General features: G+C 40.5%; 1 protein-coding gene across 1 annotated transcript in view; it reads left to right on the top strand.

Annotated features, from left to right (window-relative positions):
• Positions 1 to 1,516: 1,516 nt before the first annotated feature.
• ESRP2 (epithelial splicing regulatory protein 2) overlaps positions 1,517 to 20,254 on the top strand; it is a gene marked incomplete at both ends in the record, with an annotated part of 37,773 nt that continues 19,035 nt past the window's right edge. Inside the window, 2 exons of the mRNA XM_079541510.1 lie at positions 1,517 to 1,651; positions 2,569 to 2,697. Coding sequence (XP_079397636.1) covers positions 1,517 to 1,651; positions 2,569 to 2,697 — 264 coding nt within the window. The remainder of the gene's footprint in view (positions 1,652 to 2,568; positions 2,698 to 20,254) is intronic.

Below are 20,254 nucleotides of genomic sequence, written 5' to 3'. Positions count from 1 at the left end.
GTGTTAGGAGTGACTTAACAGCAGCAAAGTTTTTTTGGTCACCAAAAAGTATATTTCAACCAGCACTGATATTGAATTACAAACTAAAAATCTATTTAAACAAGTAAATTAAAAAATGTATAACTTGCAGTATTTATCCTCTAAAAATTATTAGAGATTCATTAGTGCTGGTAATAGAAAAAGTAATAGCATAATGAGAGCATTTTAGGGGCTTTTTGGTTATGGCTGCTTTGAGATAAATTTGAGTTTGACAGTGTCTCTAAAAATGTTCGTGGCCCCTAACATTACAGATTCTCCTACTGCTGCCACCCAGCAGAAATGCCTTTCTATGGTAGCTGAACCAGATGGTGTTTTACCATTGCAGAGTCTCACCTGTGAAACAGAAAAGAGTTATAGAGGAAAAACTGCTTATCTTGAACTGTAAATAATGACAAGGAAATAGTCCTTTATCCAGCCATTTTCTACAGAAAGCACAGGACTTTCTGTTTTGTGTATCATCCTACATACACTTTCTCAAAACCAACAGGATTCAGCTTTGAAGCCTCATACAGGACAGGGCCTAAAATGCAAAGTGCTTTCTGCCAGCGATGTCCGCTAAAGAAATCCTGTGCTCAATTGCACCTTTTGTTACACGTAAACTCTGGCACTGATAGCTCAGTTCGGACACAGCAACGTCCACAAGTGCAATTAATTAGAAGCAGGTGACGATTTTTCGTTTTGAGGATTTCAAAGCTAAGACACACGTTGTGCTTTGGGAAGCACACGTGCATACTTTCCAGATTTGAAAATCAGAAAAGGAGGAGGAGGAGAGGGCCGGGGGGAGCGCTCAGCCCCCATTGAAGCCCCCGGGCGGGCTCGCCAGGATCGCACAGAACTGAAAGCAGGTAGAGACACTTCCTGCAGGCAGCACCGCAGAAGGGAGTTTTCCTCTGATCTCCCTCAAAAACCAATCAGGCCAGATCAGCCAGGCGTTGATTCTCCTTCTGTCCCTCCTACACCTTTCCCAAAGACCCAATGGCCTTGTCCCTCTGGGAGATTGACTAGAGTCACATGAGCCGCACCGAGGGCAGGTAACTCAGGAGAGGCGAAGGGGGGGGGGGGTTAAAAAAAAAAAAAAAAAAAAAAAAAAAAAAAAAAAAAAAAAAAAAAAAAAAAAAAAACAGGCTCAGGCTGGGCTTCTGCCATGATGTCAGAGGGAAAGAAACCCACAGCTTGCTAATTTCACCTCCCAATCGGCCCCGGGAAAAGGAGATCACCGGGAACAGGTAGAGATGCGAGTTTTCTCCGTTTTCCTTTTTTTTTGGTCTCCAAAGACCTGACTTCTGAACAGCTCTTTCTCTCCTCTTAATACCGTACTCTTCATCTTTCCTTTCCCCTTCGATCACTTGGAGGTAGGGGGTGAACCTTTGCGGGATTTTGTTGTTCCTTTTTTTGTCCGTTTGCGTGTCTTTCTTTTACTTTTTTTTTCTCTTTTTTTGACCTCTGCTTTTGATTGTAGTTGTTTCCCCCTGTGGTCATGACGGCTTCGCACAGTGACTCTTTGGTGGTGTTGTTTGGGGCAACAGCTGGTGCATATGGGGCTAAACTGGGTTCGGATGAGAGGGAACTAATTCTCTTGGTGTGGCAAGTTGTGGATCTCCCCAGCAAGAAGGTACGGCTTCGACACCCGGCGAGGGCGCGTTGCGGGCGGCTGCCGTTTGTTCATTTCACAAATGCACCCCGGGCAGGGCAGACCGGCCCTCCGCTCACCGCGTTACTCCTTCACAAAGCCCTTCCGTCCTTGTCGGTTTTGTGCCCGTTTAAAGGGAAAAGAGAACGATTTTAAGGAAAGCTAGGCCGCTTCCCGCCGCCCCCCGCCCCGTCCTTGCCGATCCGTCGGTGGTTCCCACTTCGGGGACGTCTGCAGCCTCACAGCACAAAGCTGGCTGCAGCTCGGACGCGCACGCTGCCCCGGCGGCTCTCGGCGTAACCGTCGGGCCCGGGGCGGCCTGCAGCGGGCGGCTTTTGTTGTTTTTTAACCGACGTCTGGCAAACGCTTAAGAGAACCTTAAATTCCTTTAATTTTTATGCTAATCTGAAAACGTGTTCCAGTTTCCAACCCACCCACCCCCTCCCCCCCCAAAAAAAAAGAAAAAAAAAAAAAAAAAAAAAGAAAAGAAAGAAAAAGCCCTATTACGAATAAGAATCCCTAGAGATAAAGGGCTTTGACAAAATGAAGACGTTTGCTTTGATAAAACGATCCATTTTGTGAAGAGATCTGAGAAGCTGCCTTAACACTAGATGATTTTCCCCTTACGTTGAGCAACTCCCTCTAAAATGAGCTCTGCGTGCCATGAAGGCCAGCTCTGGTGCCCGGAGCAGACAGCGTGGCTCTCCCGGGTGGGAGGGGAAGAAACCCAGGCGAAAGGTTTCGATTTGTGAAATCGACAAATGCTTTTTCTCATTGTGATCGTTACCGGGGCAGAGATAATGCACCTTGCTGATTTTTTCTGCAGTCTGAATGCATTGTTACCAAGAGCCCGTTCGTTTGTTCCTCACTTTTGTCCCTTGTTTCTTAAATGTTTTTAGGTAGGGACACTACACAAATCCCTGGTGAAAGCAGACAATTTGGAGTTAAGTGACCAATGTCGTGAAGTGAGTGGTTTAACACCAGAGGGACTGGGCAAAGCTGAGCCTCTGGACCGGGTTCTTCAACAGGTGAGATGCTGCTCTTCGGAAAAGGGGCTCTTCAGGGTGAAATCTGGGGACGACACCCAACTATTTGGTAAAAGAAATACTTTAACTGTCTTTCACTTTGAAGTCATTGGCAAGTTGTTGTGTTTGTGACAAAGCGAACCTAAACAAGACCTGAAAGTTGAATTGGGAGCCCTGGAATTCTGAAAGAGTTGTGTTCAATGCCAGCTGATTCTCAGAAGCTCTGGCTTCTGATTATTCTGATAGGCACACTTGTGTTCCAAATTTCTCTTGCCCGAGACTTTTTTTTTAAAAGTAGAATGATAACAGCAGTACTGCTTAAACTTCTGAAATGCAGGTGGCACGTGTTAATCTACGGGCTCATTGCTGTAGTGTGAATCATCTCTCAATTGTTATTTTTCAAACTGGATGAATTCTTTAAAAACTATCTTATGTGGAATGCAGCTTTTTGATCTATATCAGTCTTCCTGATGAGCTTAATTAGTGATTGATTGTTTCTTCAGTTTCTGTATTCTACTCTGACTTATATCACACTGATATGTGATTTGGTATGGTCCTTTCACTTCTAGAGGCCATCAATTACTTTAAAACTTTTAATGTGAATACTGTGTACTTACTCAGTTCCTGAAATTTTACTTTCTTTACCTTTTATACATACAAAATGTGCTCGAGTGGAAAAATACAATAGTGCATTTTTGTGGAACATATAAGACTGGCTTTCCACACCTTGTCTGAGTCACTTGTAGGTGTGTTTCAGCAAGAAACTTGCTTAGGCAGTAGAACAGGTTCGTGTTGCTGTAAGTTCTGGTGACACAGAGATAGCTTGGCAGACTGACTCCTAACCCTCTTTGATATGGAACGGCTAACATTTCACTCTGGAGGGGTATCTTTAAAAACAGAAATATGTAACTGCAGTGTGTCTTAGAATTTCTTGACATCAGCTATGAATGCCATTTGTTACACATTTTGCTGGATTCTAAGATCGAGAGGTGATTTAAAAAAAAAATTTTTTTAAGCTTCAAAATAACCCCTGAGAAAATGCACAGCTACAGGTTTGGTCTTGTCCCAGATCTTGCACTAAAGACATCTGGAACAGCTTAGCCTAGTACACTCTGTTTACCTTTATAACAGACACACTTTAATTATACTCAATACTTTATGAGAGATTGTATCTTATTGCTGTAAATTGCAGTGTAGGTGGGTCTGCGTTAGCAAATAAAAGGAAATACTACCTTTGCGTGTAGGTGTGGTAGGGACTCTTGAAAAACAACAATTTTATCCCTTTTGTTGGACATATCTGTGCAACTAGTGATTTTGCTGTTAATTGTGGCATACCAGTTGTGATGCAGCTGGTTCTGTCTTGGGTCTCCTGGAACACCCTTCACCTCAGCTTGTGTCCCTGCCCCTCCGTGCTTCCTGTCTCTCTGGGAGTTTGTGGAGAATTAGTTCATGCTTTCATCCTTTCACCTGCAATTGTAGCAAAAGGTAGAATTCTGTATTTTTTAACAGAAAATCCTTTTCTGCATTTTTTTTTTTTTTTTAAGTCCATTAAATGATTTAACTGCATTGTGTATTTTTAAGGATGTTCCAGGTGTTTATAGGTACATGTAAATTTTTTTTTTTTACCCTCATTTAAGTATTTTGATTAGCCAAAGCACAGGTAGATGAAGTGATTATTTGAAAAGGAGGAGGAAAAGGAAGTAAGCTTGTACCTTGATTTGAGATAATGTTACAGAGTATGTGAAATTAGCTTTCCACACCCTGCTTGGGTTGTGGTAGAGAATCTGATGATGCAGCTGCAAATTGCTCACTTGAACACTCAGCCTTACAAATAAACGTTTTCAGTGCCAGCTTCTGGCGTTTTCCTTCGGTTCTCAGCCTCTGCATGTAGAGGGAAGTGAGACTCTCCAAGCATAAAGCCATTGTAACTTCTGTCTGCATTTCGGAGATTTCTTCCAACCTCAACCACTCTTTGATTCTGATTTGGCAAGTCATAACTGATAAACAGTAGATGAACTTCTGTGGGCCTGGAGTTTTTCCACTGACTGTGGAAGACCTGCTAATTTTTAGTTCACTTTCCAGGAATGATGGAGTCTACCAGTAGCCTATAGTCTGTGGTTATATCTGTCCTCCCCAACAAAGTACTTCCACAAATGTTGCATCATTTCAGTTGTATTTCATATTCTGCAGCATTGCATCTTACGCAACTTATTACTTGGATTTGACTTCAGTATTCTGGAGTAGATGTTTTCCCTGATATATTTTTGCTGTGTAACTTTGCAGAGAGACATTCTGAATCTCAGTGCCCCCTAAATAAACAACATTTATATTGTGTACATTTTGCTGCAAGGTTTTAAATATTGTTTTTGTCCTACCTCACAAATGTTTGATTCCACACGTGCTAGTGCATTTATGGGATCCACCTGTATGTTCTGGCAGGTGATGTGCCATGTTTGGCATGAATGTTTAGATAGCTATTTTGGTTGGGGAAGAGGGAATCCTCACAGCGTACAAATATTAGGGTTTATTTTTATTATTTCACCTTGGAAGCAGTCTGCTTGATGTATTTAGTTCAAAGTGAAAGTTGTAACTTGGCTCTGTTTTTGAGCCACAAATGGTGAACATATAACTGCTGACAGAAATGTGTTGTTGTAAGTGAAGAATGCTACTGGGTAGAAAAAAAATGAGGATTTTTTTTTTTAAACAAAGTAGGAAATCTCAAGTTCAAGTGTACATCTGGAACTGTCTTGAACCTGTGATGTAAACCCCTTAGCACATGTTACCTACAGGACTTACTGAAGGGAGCGGTGTCCTACGTTGCTTCCTGCATTTCTAGGACTTCCTTGCCAAATTACTGGGGTCAGACCTAAATCATAGCGCTGGCTTGTTTAGGATGTGATTTAGAGTTTTCTGAATAACTGCTGTAACGTTATGGTTTCCCAGTTTCAAAGACTATAGGGGAAGAAGAGGTTTCAAGTTGCTCTCTGAAACCTCACAGGATTGGAAGCTTGCTTTAAAGGAGCAAAACCAGAATGAACTTTGCCTTTCTCTCATCCCCATGATTCTGTCATTAAAAAGGCTAACATCTTCAAATGCTTCTCTTATTATAGCCATGGGGATTCTTAAGTTAAAGATCGAATATGAAGTTGAAAGTGTTGTGGATTTCTTAATCCTTCCCATGCAGAAAACCTGGCTGAATCAGCATGATTTGCCTTAAGACATATTACTTTCCTTTTGCAAGATGTTATTTGCATGTCACCCTGACAAAGGATACAGTCTCAGAAGAGCTAACAATTTTGAAGATCTGACTGAAGTATTTAGCTGTAATTACCTTCTTACTTTGAACCGTATACATGAAAAGGGAATTTCTCATGAGAGCTGGGTCTGCTTTGAGCCCATTGAAAGCATCCAAATTTCACCTGTGGAGTGACATTTCAGCATGAAGAATTTGTCTGCAAGACTGTCCTAGTCTTGCTGATCTTTCATCACACTGTGTTGGATGCAGTATGTTAGTGATGCATTTGTTTTGGATTCTTAAATATAGAATGACCAACCTGTTCATTTTGCCCTTCTTCGCTAAACTGTGCATAAAGTAAAACTAGTGAGAGGCTGTCACTTCATCAGGTGATAACAAGGTACTAGTTCTCTAAAGCCTGTTTGAATGCTTATTGATAGTTCACCTCAGCTGCAGGAGCAGTTTATTTTCTGAAGTATCAAGAAATTCTGCAAGAAATAAGCTGGTTAGGTGAGCGTTTGGAAAGAAATGGGGGAAGAGGTAGAAGAACCACTGAATTCCTCTAACCTGATAAACCGGTTACAACTTTTTAAAGAGAAACTTGTTCTGCAGCCTCCTCTTCTCAAAATGCTAGCAGAAACTGTTCTTGGCTCCTTCTTTCCAGCTGTCACACTTTCACTTTGGATAAATGATTTTTTTTTTTAATATATTTATTTTTAATGCACCTCTTAGGCTTCAGACTGGAGAAGGAAGCCTGAAAATGTGTGCTGTCTGCCAATCAAAATAAATACGAACCCAAAAAATACAGGATACCAAAAAAAGAGATTCATATGTATGTTAGTGGTAATGCTGGGCTGTTCTCCTGGATTAGAAGGTTAATTCATGTTGTTTTGTTTTTGACCACCTTAAGTATAGCTAACTCAAGAACAAAGAAGCATATAAATATTTCTCTGTGTTCAAAGACATTTTACTGAAACTGATAATAGCCTAAATTTTATTTCTTTATTTGGTGCTGTGTCTGGTCTTCCAGTGTGAGATTATTTGGTGACTGTATTGGCCCAATGTAACACTTGTTAGAGTCTATATGTTGGAGTATTTGCTGGGTCTGAGTCTGGAAGTTTTGGAGCAGGTGTTTGAGAAACCTTTGGCAAGTGTTACTGAGCAGGCTGTTCTTTCCACAGCAAATATTTAGGGTGTAGTTTCACAAGACTTGGCTTCAGCAGTGAAGCCAGCTTTTTCTCCCCATGTCATAGTTTGCCATCCTCTTTGTTGTGACGGTGAAGCTGTGCTATGATCAGGATCACTGAAATGAGCAGATAGGGTGGGATCTTCTAAACTGCTTTGCTGTCCAAGCTTACATCCCATGAAACTACACCCTTCGGCTTCTTTCATGATCCAGCTTGTTTGATGGTGATGCCAGCTTAAAGTATTTCTGCCCCCACATCGTGCTCTCAAGCTGCAGTTGCACAAAACCTTTGTGGCACCTTTCACTTAGTGGTTCTCACATGGACCTCTCTCCCCTGCATTCTGATAGTACACGGGGTTTGGGGGCTGCAAATGGAGCAGGACGCAGTTCTGAGTTGAATACCAGCTCTGGAGTGAATCTTTCTGAGCAGTGTGGCAGACAGGTAGTTTGAGGACAGCCACAGTGCCAAGGTGAGGGTAAGCATGCAGGTGAAATGAGAGAAATGCTTTAAGGCAGGTAGGATGCCAAGCGGTTTGTAGTGTGGCCTTGGTTTTGTGTCAACAAGAAGTGATGAGGATCCCCTGAAAGACAGAAGGTGGCCTTCAGGTTGTCAGAGCAGGTGAGACACAAAGCCCTGCTCCTGGAGGATGGCTGAGACATATACAGTCTTATGTGTTGTTCTTAATTTGTGTTAGCATCTAATAGCTTCCTGTTCTGTCTGATAAATTTAGCTGAGCATTAGTTAAATGGTTTGACACTGGAATACTGTCAGTCTTTATGTTGGGGAAGTAAGGGTGTGGTAATGCTTCCTGTAGCTTCAGGCCTCTGCAGTTTGGAGTTTTGCTGTTTAGTAATGAAAATGGACAGCAAGTGAAAGAGCTCTAGTGATTCTGTTAACTCTGTAGTGGGCTAGGTAAAAGATTTTTTTACTACTACAAATTCTCTGTGCTACTCAACTCCCCCTGAGTTATCGTTAAAGCACTGAAATCTGCTCTCTTAAACAGTTGAGAGTTAATAGAAGAAACAATCTCTGTGTTTTATATCTATAATGTATGCATAAATATGCGTAATGTGGGTGCGTTTGTTGTTAACAGCATTTGTGCTCTGTTAGCTTTCATGGAAAAAAGCCAGCTAAAGGCTGTAACTTTTATCTGAATTCCTAGAGTATTTAAACCTAGCTTTGTTTAGGTGCATTTAACTTTAGAATGACCAGAGGATTAAATAAAGAAATTTGTCTAAAGCTGTGTATTAGTTTCTCTGAAAGCATAAAAATGTGGTATTCCCAGTGAGACGGGCTATCTTCTTCCTTCTCTTAAAATGAAGGGAGATGGCAGTATTCATTAGAGGTGAATGATTTGACCTGAGCAGGCTGCTTGTGGCAGTGGATGCTGCTGCTTGTTCCAATGAAGATAAGCATTAATGTTAATTGTCTCACTGGGATGAGATGGACGAGAATATATAGAAAATAAACACTACAATTACAGGTGTGGAGAAAGGCTGCTCAGAATGGCTTGAAGTGCCTGATTTTGTTCAATGTTTAGAGCTGTATCCCTAGCAGTTTGCAGTGTCCTCATTGCTGTGTTACACCAAATACTGGGACTTCTCTTGAAATTGTATTTGCAACTTTTAAAAAGCCTCTGGAAGATGGTAAAGTACAGGGTGGAAGCTTGTTAATGAAAGCATTGCTGGTGGTGAATATGTGATCCTCAAAATTTTTGAACTTTGTTTTATTACTTGCCATAAGTAGTTACTGAAAAAGTCCTTGGAAATGTGTTAATGAACTATTTTCAGGGCTTTCAAAATTGTCAGAAGGATAATAGAAGAAGAATAAAGGACTTGGATTCCACTATTTTAATAATAAATACATGCAGTGGTTCTACCAGTCTTTACACGTTAACATGGAAGCAGTTTAGAAAATTCTCTGTGGATACTCCAATGTCTGCAAACCTGCACTGGCGCTTAATCTGGCCCTTGTCAGCTTGTGGGAGGGCTGTGCTGTTCTTGCATCAGTGTGTTGGTTTGCACAGAATTTTTATTAAAACAAAAGCACTCTTAGGTTAATATGCAGCAGGTCTTGTGTGGCTGGATGCTTCCAAATGAGAGCAACACTTCTGTCAGAGTGTTAGCTTCACTTCCCTGCTGAATGTTTAGGTTTAAGAGTGACACAGTTACAGATGCTGACAGGAGTTGATGTTGTCAGCAGAGCAGAGCTGTGGCCAGTGCCATAAAAATGCTGATTGTGATTTGATTTGTTCAGGAGTAACTATTTACATAGTGTCAGCTCTGTATTGTTTTATGCTTCTTGTGGTTAAAATTAGAGCTTCTGTGTCTTTCAGTTAGAAACATAAATAGAAACACTGTCTTTTCTCTCACTTGTATCTGTGGCCTCTCCTTAGCAAATTGTTGCCATCTAAAGCTTATGAATGTGAGTGATTCCTCTATCTGTTCCTCTATCTGTTTGGCAGTCTTTCTGGTGAAGCCAGAAGGCTAAAACCAGCAGGCTAATATGGAAGTACTGCGTACAAGTGGAATAGTTACAGCTGACAGGATCGTAATTAGGAAAATGGAATATCAAATAATTTAAGATTATTAACAAAGCATCATAGAATCTAAGTGGCTGTGGATCTCTGTGTCTGGCATGTTATGTGAAACTGCGTGGTGAAATGCTTACTGTAGCAAGCAAGTTTTATTCTAGGGCCATTTTAGTATCCTCAGGTGAGAGAGGAAAGAGCTGATGCCATGTAATTTTATTCCCCAGAAGTAGGACTTCTGTATGTATTTGAAATTCAGTAGAATAATGAAAGATTTGTCCTAGACAAATCTTGTTACACAAGATTTCTAACAAATCTTGTGTTAGAAACCTTTAGCAAAAAAAATGGGAACAATGAATTGAAAACTTATGGATGTGTTAATTGCATTGGTCTCAACTAACTTACTTCGCTGCTTTTAAAATTCTTTGCAAGTTTAGTGATTTGGTGTTGTCCTCATATAGATCTTGGCAAATGGTCTTTTTTTCTTCCCTGTTGTAAATCTTATTCCCTCTACTGCTCTAGAAATGTATTTTTTCGTAACAGTTGCTGCTTTACATGAAGACTGCAAGGATACCATATTGTTGTTCATCTTTTTCATCAATTTCTGCCAGCTACATGCTCATTTCAAGCCAGGAAAATATCAATACTTAGAAAGGCAATTTTGTGTATGTATCCTCAGTAGATACAGGATCTGAAGCCACATTTGCTCTGGAAACCTTGTTGCATTGCTCTGATAAATGTGCTGGTTTTCCTTTAACTGTTCACAACTTACTCCAATATACTTCTATATGGTAACCTCTGTTTTGCTTTGTTATAAGCAACTGCTTTACTTATCTGTCCCTTGCTCATGAAATCCACATGCTGTGAACTTTGTGGTATGTAAGGTAAATATTACAAGGAAATTATTGGGAATTGAAACTTTAATGTGCTCACTGTTTGAGCATTTGTAACTTGTGAAAAGAAGAAAAAGCCATCACTTCAGTTTGAAAACTCTTGAGTTTTTCTTTCCCATGGCTACTGTGCCATACAAGAGAGGGGCAAAATGTACTCAGAAGGGGATATTGTTAGTGCTAAAATATTGGAAGGAAACTTAATTTCAGGACTGTTACTTCTTGTATCACAAATCGTTACACGATGAACTTCTGCTTATTGTAAAGATTGTTGAAGGACATCAGGTAAATATCTAAGGCAGAAGAAGAAAGCTGCTGCAATTGTGATATACATAAAGAAATACAAGAGAATATGAATCATCTCCCACTGCTACACTCACACCTCGGATAGAAATAACTGATTACAAGGAGCTGTGTGGTTTGCTTCATATTCTGCACAATTCCTACCGAGTCTGCATAGTCACAGAATTCCATAAGCAAAAAGCTACCTGGGAAAGAGAATGCAGTTCTCTGAGATTAAACAGCATTTAAATAACGCTACCATTCATGTTCTTGTTCTGCATTGGGTAGGTTTGAATCCCTTGGAAAGCCCAATGTAAGTGGACTGCTCAAATCTCAGAGGTAATTATTTTGCTTATTTTCACTTGTCCTTTTATCAGACTTAATATTTGATGCGTGGCCTTGTTGCTTCAGTCTGTGACTTCAACATTTCAGAGGCTGAAGGCGAGCTGGCTTAGAGGTCTGCTTCTCATTTTTGCTTTCATAATGGCATGTTGAACAAGAAAGGGAAAACTTGAAGCAGTTTCATGGAAGTTTTACTTTTTTTGCTCATGTTTGTAAGTTTGTGCAAGGATTACTTGGATTCTTTTATAAGCAAAAATACTTAATGGATCTCAAGTCTGTTATTCAGGACAGTGAAAGTGTATTATATTCTTACTGTACAGGTTAAAGGTGAAGCAGAAGTATGAAAGAATCTAGAAGAAAAGAGAATTGTGGATGATATATACGTCTTCTTTTTATACTTCCTCTTCTTTCCTTGGTCATTACTGCAAAAAGAACTTATAAAAAGAAAAGGGAAGAATAACAGAAAAAAACATTTAATGTTAAAGGCATTGGCTGTTCTACAACTGGTTAAGCTTGCACTACAAACAGTGAGGTAGTTGAGTAAATAGAGCAGTACCATGCATTACAGTCAATAGAGCCAGTGCTAAAGATCACATTGCTATTGAAATTTGTCCTTGAAACAGAGGTAAGAGAGAGTGGGGGGTCATATAGAATACTGTGAGAGAGAGCTTGTGCTTAAATTTAAAAAAAAAAATAGGAAATGCTAATGGTATCATATTGAAACTTAGAGTTCAGGAGGTATGTCCAGCATTTTCTTTCAGGCTGTGGTGAGTTGTTCTGTGAGCTGTACTGACAGCCAGCAGCCTATGTGGTGTGTGAGGCACTACGCTGTTGTAATCCTGCTTGAAATATATGTAAAAGGTTGACAGAATATGGATTATTATTGTTTTGTTGTTGTTGCAAATATTTCAGGTTTCCTGAATCTTATCTTTTGTATAATGACAGACTTGTGAATAACCCACACAGACACATGCTAAGGTGATCTGCAAGGTTTGTAATTTTTCTGCGTTTTGTTTATTATTGCTTTCTGGTGGCCTCTTCCATAGGGGTTAATTTAAACAGAAAAACAACCTGCTTTTTCTCTGCAAGTGTTTCTTATTGGTTGGTTCCCTGACACATAATACAGTTGTGAAGTAAGTCCAGAAACTGCAGTTCTTATGCTGCTGGACTGGGCTTCTTTTGTCTCACACAAGACTAACCTCTGGTCCTGTGCACATTTCAGCACTCTCTTATTAAAACAGACTGTGCTTTTGAAGATAAAAGCTATGACCTGATTGCTGTGACATTTAGGTGGCCTGAACCACGCTCTCCTCTTTTATGCGTAATGCATTACCTGAATTAGATGCTATAGATACCGTAGCTGGAAAGCATACAAACAAGCTAGGGCTGCAAACTTCTATCTGAGAAATAATTAATCAAATATGGTCATAAAATCCTCAAGTGATGTGGGTTGGACAGGTCTTTGTCTTGGCAGAAGGCATTCTTTCCTAGGAAAAACTAAACTTTTAGGTAGTTTTGTTTACTTTGTGACACAAAGGCCCAGGTCCAGTTAAAATGAGGCAAGGAAATAAATAAGGTATAAACTGTTTCGAAAGTGTAAAGTTTCTGATGATGCTGAGTCACAGCAATATTTTTGATGCTGTACAAGCTGTCCCTGGGACAGACAATCCATGACAACCATTGCTTTGTTTCTGTATTTAGATTTTACTGGTTACTGAACCAGCAACGGCAGGTTAGCTTCATCTAAGCTAAATGCACACCCTCTCCGTGTAACTGTGAAAGAATATGGTGAAGTTAAAAGTTGTTGAATGGGAAGAATGTAATCAACTGGAATTTTTTCCCTAAGAGGTGTATGTGGCTATGCAGCTCCCTGACTTTGCCATCACACTGGTCACCATAGAGTTGTAATGAGGACAGAGTAGTATTATTTATTGAAATTTCAAATTCCCAGCAACCGAGGATGAAAATGGATATCTTCAGATAGCTTTAAAAATAGTTATCCTGTATTTATTTATTAGCTGCATGTTGTTTTGAAGACTTACTGTGTTTGGAATTTATGGCAGAACTCCAGGCAGATGTTGATTGAGGCTTTAATCCCACTATCTTTGTTGGTAGAAGTTTGTGCCATGTATGGAGAAGTGTGAATAGGAGAAAGGAAACAAGAAGGGTTTGTGTCTATACAGATGCTAAGTGTAGATGAAACTGTGTTGCAAAGGCATCAGAAGCAGCAGGAGGTGTGGTGCCTGCTTTGCTGTTGTTGAAACTCTGTTCAGGTAAGAATACAAAATGACAAGGTTAGTAGGTAGAAAGAGGTTGCAGAGAAGACTTGAGTGGAAGCCAGCTTACAGTGCTTGCATGCTGGGTGCCATTTCCTGCAGCTCCTTGAGACTGAGGTAGGCAAACCTGTTCTTACACTTTGGAATTCCAAAGCTGGACGGAAACTGTGCCAGCTGAGGGTAATACATGGACCAACGGTGGTATACCATCTCAGGTATGCCTATGGTGGCCATTGTGATTGATTACTCAGTTATTGCGTACCATTTCAGTACCTTCATGCTATAGGTGACCATGCTGAGCACTGTTATACCATCTGTGGCATGCTAGAAATGAAAGCCACACCTTTGTCCAGGCTAGTTTTCAGTCGCTCAGTAATCTCAGGCATTGGTGTTGAAGAGAGTAAAATTAAACTGGCAGTGTTGTTTTCTAGTATTTCTCCTGAGTGGACCTGGGCTGCTTGTGTCATCTTCAAGTTTTCTCCACAGAGAAATGAAGCCCAGAGGCAATTCTTTTTTCACACTTAAATGGTATCTAAATGTAGTAACTTCTATGTAACAAGGGGTGGGGGGAATCAGCTGCAGCTTGTTGGCTTAAGTGTTGCTTTTTCTCCATACAGCAGTTTCAGTACAAGGTCACCATGCATCCATTATCAGCCATGTGGAATAGCAGTTAACAGATGAACAAAGGCAATGGCTTACTATAGGGTTTGCTGTTTAAAAAGTTACCTAGCACAATGAAGGGTTATCATACTTGTAAATACTGCTGAAATGCAGTCTGCACACTTTCCAGTAGTATTGGCATGCTTTAAATTCCACCATTGCATGGATAAAGCTGACATTATCAACAAGGTTTGAAGAGTGAAGGAGTAGAAAACTGCCAGTGGAGAGTATTGTAAATAAATGTGAAACCCTTGTGGGTGTTGAGTCTAAGGCACAAAGTCCAGGTGAGAGCATATTCCAAAGCCATCATATCACACATGGATATAGTGTGTATGTTCAAGCTTTGTATACCACACGGATGAGCTGTTACTCGTGAGATTTCTCATGCTGTTAAAGCCTTTAATTCTTAAGGGAGACTTCCCTGGGTGGTTTTTTTTCTTTTTTTTTTTTTTTCCAGCAGTGCTCCAATCTTGCTTATGTTTGGTAGCAGAAGAGTTATTTTATCAAACTCTGCTGTGTCTCACCCTTTCTCTCAAGACACACACAAACTCCACATATGAGCTAAGGTGACACTGATGTAACACTCTTGTTTAGCTGCAGAGTAGACAAAACGAAGAGCCCTAAGAGACCAGAGTCGTAGAATAGCTGAGAGTGGAGCAGACTTGTGTTTCTAGGTCAACCCCTTAAAGCAGGGGCAGCTAGAACAGGCTGCCCAGCACTGTGTGCAGTTGAGTCTTGTGTATCTCCAAGGATGGGGAGATTGCAAATTCACAGGGCAGACAATGGAAATCTCATTCCAGGAACTGCACCTGCAAGAATATGCTTGGTTGAGGCTGTTCTCTGGTGGTAAATTATAGAGGGCACTCTGTGAAATCAGTCTCCAAGGCCTGCAATATCTTTGCCTGTGTTTTGTTTTTTCATTTGTGTTTGATGCTTCTCTTAGCAGGAAGAAGACATCATTGTTTTGTGACGTGTGCTACCAGCAAAGAATAACTCACACCAAGGCCTAAAAGACAGCTTAAAGCTCTGATGTTGTGACTTACAGTAATGTGTAATAAGTAATGGTTATTTTGTATTTTTTTTCTAAATATGATGATATTCAAGTCTGAATATCATATATGGTGATAAGTAGTCTGGCTTTAGTTGAGGCATATGAGATGCACATTTAGGCTGCACTTTGCAGTGAACTAATGTGTGGTCTCATTGCTAGGAGAGCTATAATTAGGAGGAAAGTTTAGTATCTTTTTCAGTTGACCAAGGACATGTGTCAAAGTGGGGGAGTTTGCATGAAAATAGACTCTGATGTTTATGGGTTGAAGGAAAAAAGCACTTTATAGTTGCTATTTAAGTTGTTTCTGCAACATAACACTATTATATGTGCAAATCTGAATAGATCTTAGTGTCAGTGGTACGCTGAGGTAGATAAATTCCTTTTGTCAGCCTGTCCAATAAACCGTAGTTCTCAAAATTCATAATGCTAGTAAAATGTAATGAAAATGTGATAATTTTCAGGATCCAAAGCAAAGCTTTGAGAAATAATGACGTGAAATTTAGAAACCTCAATTTCATAAATTTAGAAAGCCTGAGTTATTAGACATGCAAACACAGATGCTCAACTGATCTGATAAGATTTCCTAGTTTAACTTGTCCGTATGCATAATTCTATACAAAGAAGATCCTTACATAGACATCTGTATGTAGGAGCCACATGCCTGTAATGGAGCCTATGCTGTCCCACTCTTCATTCTAGCAATTTGTTGATGGAGGAGATCTTTTACATAGATTAAAGAATATGTTTGCAAAAGAGACCTGAAGTAGATGTTAAGTTCCTGTTTTGCATAGAGATGCATGCTTATTAGAGTCAAAACTTATTCTATTTTAGAAATAATGGGGGCCTTAAGAGATAGGGGAGGCACATCTGATTTTACCGGTTTTAGCAAAGGGGATGTAAGCAGCTCAACTCCTATGACTCAGATAAAACTTTTTATCTCAAACAGCACATTATAAAATTCTGTGGAGTGCATCTTTGCTGTTTGTCGTGGACAGCTGTGTATGAGTAATTTAAGTTCAAGGGAGTATAATGGAATATAGGATTCTAGGTGAGCTAAAATAACTTTTTTTTTTTCTGAGCTATTCATGAAAGTGTTCCTTTTCATTGTGACCACATGTATTCAGCACCAAATTTTAATCTCTAGGTAATTTAGCAGCATTCTTTTAATATCACTGATATGAAACGATGCTCTTCCACGGTGAGGACCATCCAATTGTGCAGAGAACATTGATAAATCTTCCAGTACCATATCTTTCTACATGGGGATATGGATACATGTCTAGCTTTAGTGTGGGATGTAAGCTGGGCTTCTTTCTGGGAGCTGATTTTGTCCAGAGTTAAGTTCCAAAGATGCCTTTAATTCTGTGAACTGTGAACAGTTTTGTGTTTAATCTGGTTTCATTAGATGTATTGGGTCAGTAGGGCTAACAGAGTGAAACAGATAGTGCTATAAACAGAAATGGTCCAGCTTTGAAGAAGGAACAAACCTGATGAGAAAGAAACAGCCAAAAGTTTGTTAATTTTCAGAGGTGAATGGAAGAGAGAATCTCTGCAGATTATCTTGGTTTTAGATTTAGAATCACAGAATTGTTCATGTTGGAAGGGACCCTGCAGATCATTTAGACCAACTCCCTTGCAATGAACAGGAATGTCTGAAGCTCAATTGAGTGCTTAGAGCCTGGTGCAGCCTGACCTTGAATGTCTCCAAGGACAGGACAGCCATGACCTTCTTGAGCAAACCTTTTCCAGTGACTTACCACCCTTACCGTAAAAAAAAAAAAAACAAAACAAAACAAAAAAACCCAGAAAACAAAACAAAAACAAACAAACAAACAAAAAAAAACCTTATCCAGTGTCAAGCACCCCTCCTTCAGTTTGAAACCATTTTCCCTTGTCCTATCAAAGCAGGCCCTGCTAAGGAGTCTGTCTCTTTCTTTCTCACAGCCCTGCTTTAGATGTTGAAAGGCTGCTGTCAGACCTCCCCAGAGCCTTCTCTTCTCCTGGCTGAACAGCCTCAGCTCTCTCAGCTTGTCCTCATAGAGAAGATGTTCCATTCCTTGGATCGTTTTTGTGGCTCTACTGTGGATGCACTTTAACAGGTCCACATCTCTCCTGCGCTGTGGACTCCACATCTGGATGCAGTGCTCCAAGTGAGGTCTCACCAGTGCAGAGTAGAGAGTCAGGATCACCTCCCTTGACCTGATGACCATACTCCTTTTGTTGCAGCTCAGGATACAGTTGGCTTTCTGGGCTGTGAGGGCACATTGCTGGATCATGTCCAGCTTGCCATCCACCAGTGCCCTTCAAGTCCTTCTTAACAGGGCTGTGCTCCATCCTTACATCACTAGCCTGTACTGATAGTGGAGTTTACTGTGACCCAGATGCAAGCTGTTGCACTTGGATTTGTTGAGCCTCATGAAGTTTACCTGGGCCCATTGTTCCAGCCTGTCTAGGTCTGTCTGGGTGGCATCCTTTGGGTGTGTTGACTGCATCACACAGCTTGGTGTCATCTGCAAACTGCTGAGGGTGCACTCAATCCCACTGTTGATGTCATTGGTGAAGATGTTAAAGAGCACAGGTCCCAGTACTGACCCCTGAGGGATGCCACTTGTCACCAGTCTCCATCTGGACATTGTGCAGTTGACCACCAGTCTCTGGGTATGACCCTGCAACCAGTTCCTCATCTGTTGAACAGTCTACCCATCAAATTCTTATATTCTCAATTTGGAGAGAAGCATATTATGGACAACTGTGTCAAAGGCCTTACTGAAGTCCAGGTAGATGTCATCAGTGGCTCTTCCATTGTCCTGTTACGGTTAAACCATCCTAAAAAACAGTGTTGTTGGTCAGGCAGGACCTGTCCTTGGTGAAGCCAAGCTGGTGAATATTTCTTGGTGAAGCTGGTTATCCTATATCACCTCCCTCTCTACCCTCTGCCATCGTGTCCAGCAGGATTTGTTCCATGAACTTGTCTGGCACAGAGGTGAGGCTTGCAGGTCTGTAGTTCAGATACAGTTCGCTTGTCAGATGGATGGCTTCTGCAACTGAATTACGTCTGTTTCATTACCATCCCAGCCACAGACACAGCTCAGATGCAGTGGCCTTTCTCAAGGATGGGAGCTATTTTTAGTTAGGGAAATGGGAATATCCAAATAGCCAGAGGTTTATTTTAGTGCCTATTGAAAGAGCTCTGAGGAATCTTCGTGTTTCTCTAAGATCTACAGCTTTGTTCAATTAAGGCTCCACGAAGGGGGCTGTGTCATTTCAGCCACTTGGGATTCATTTGTGGAAACACAGCAGTTTGTGCTGGCTTTCATCCAGCTTTGCTGCTGGCAAAACATGTCTCTGCGCTCTCTTTGTACTCTCGGCTCCATGACCAAAAGCCTGTTTAGCCAGTTTTTCAAAGTAGTCTTCTGACTCCCTACTTCCCTCTCAGCACATTTTCCCTGAGAAATGTTTTGTGTTTCGTGGAGGTAAATGTATAGAACAGCTTGTTTAATTTTTTTTTGTTTTCTCTGCTTGATTTTTAATCTGTGTATCGAATTATTGAACATGTTCCTTTAAATATAGAGTGATTCATCAGAACTCTAGCACAAACTGAGCGGCGGAACCATAAGGGGTGGAGGATGATGCCTGTACACCGTGCTTCCTGCAGTGAGGACTGGTTGCAAGATGCAAACAGCGATAATTAGCGCTCTTTAACTCAGTTACTACAAAATGACTAGGTGAACAGGGAAGACAAAAGGGTGTGTGAGCTTGGGGGAAACCTGAATGTGGGGCAGCGCTGTGGAGAGCAGGACGAAGGGGGATGACAGGAGGTAAATAGCTGAGATGGTTTTTCTAAGTGGAGTTAAGGGAATGTGGGTGGAGTTTACAAAATGGTTGAACTGTGGACAAGTTGTTGAAGGTGTGAGAGAAAATTGTAATGTATATCTGGCACTGGTCTTAACGTGTTTTTATCTTGCTATTATTTGGCGTATGAACGTTGCAAGTTGTGTTCTGAGGTGTTGCCTGAAATTTATAGTGTGAAAAAGGAGGCTCAAGTGGCCTTTCAGCTGAAACTTGTAATCACTGAACTTGTATTTATAAAGCTGCATTAAAATGTATGTGCTCTAGTTGCTTTAACTCCTGAACGTGTGTGATAGACTTTCTGTCTTCTCAGTTGTATGGGAAACACAAAAGAAAAAAGATGAATATTTCAGTGCAACAGTCTTGATTTGTTTATTTTTACCAATGTATTTGATACTGTTTGGTCTAAGTGCTTCCTCTCTTATCCAAACGTTTTTTTCCTTTTTATTTTCTAACTTGAAGACTTTTTGAGAGCAATTTGCTTTACAAACAAATAGGAGTTTTCACTCCTGCATTTCCTGCTTCACTTCTTGATTCTGATCAGAGCAGCTCTCCAATTGCACTTGAGTTATATGGCCTTCTGTGCACCTTCAGAAGCATAGGGTGCAAAGTTGGAGATCTAGGAGTGTTTTGTAATTGCTCTACAGTAAGGCTCTGCTTTGCTTTGGCAAGAGCTCCTGTACATCTTCTGGAGGCTAATGCCTACTTCCATTTCTTTCTTACAAATATTTGCTTTTTACTGTGCCTAGAAGTTAAAACAGGAGAAAGATGTTGCATTTAGTAAGAAGGCAATTCTCATTGTATTTGTTATAGTGAGAATATTTGTTGCTGCCCCATAACAGCATTTCTGAAGTGGTTCTTTTTGAGCTCTGGCATTTTCTTCTTTTTCTGGTGTTTACACATCAGTTGAGGTATTTTGAGCACTCTTGGAGCTCAGTTTTCTGACTTTAAATCATTCCTAAACAATGACTTGCTTTACAGCCTCAGGTTCTCCAAGCCTTCAGCTCATGGTGGGAACCTGGGCTACCAGTCGGGAGGAAACTGGCATTCTGGTCTGCAAGAATGTCTTGTGGTTTGTTTGTTTGCTTTGATAGTGTGCAAAGAATTGCTTTGGAAAGGATTAGTGGAGATATTTCACCCTTTAAAAAGTTTCAATTATCTTCTGTTTTTATATAAAATGAAGTTATTTAATATCACATATATATACTTACCAGGGCTGCTCTGAAAGTAATGCCTCCTATTTTATCATGTTGGCTTG

The sequence above is a fragment of the Tetrao urogallus genome (assembly GCF_951394365.1).
Source record: "Tetrao urogallus genome assembly, chromosome: 12".
Lineage (NCBI taxonomy): Eukaryota > Metazoa > Chordata > Aves > Galliformes > Phasianidae > Tetrao > Tetrao urogallus.
The sequence above is the reverse complement of the archived record's forward strand: the minus strand, read 5'-3'. Positions and strand labels throughout refer to the sequence as shown.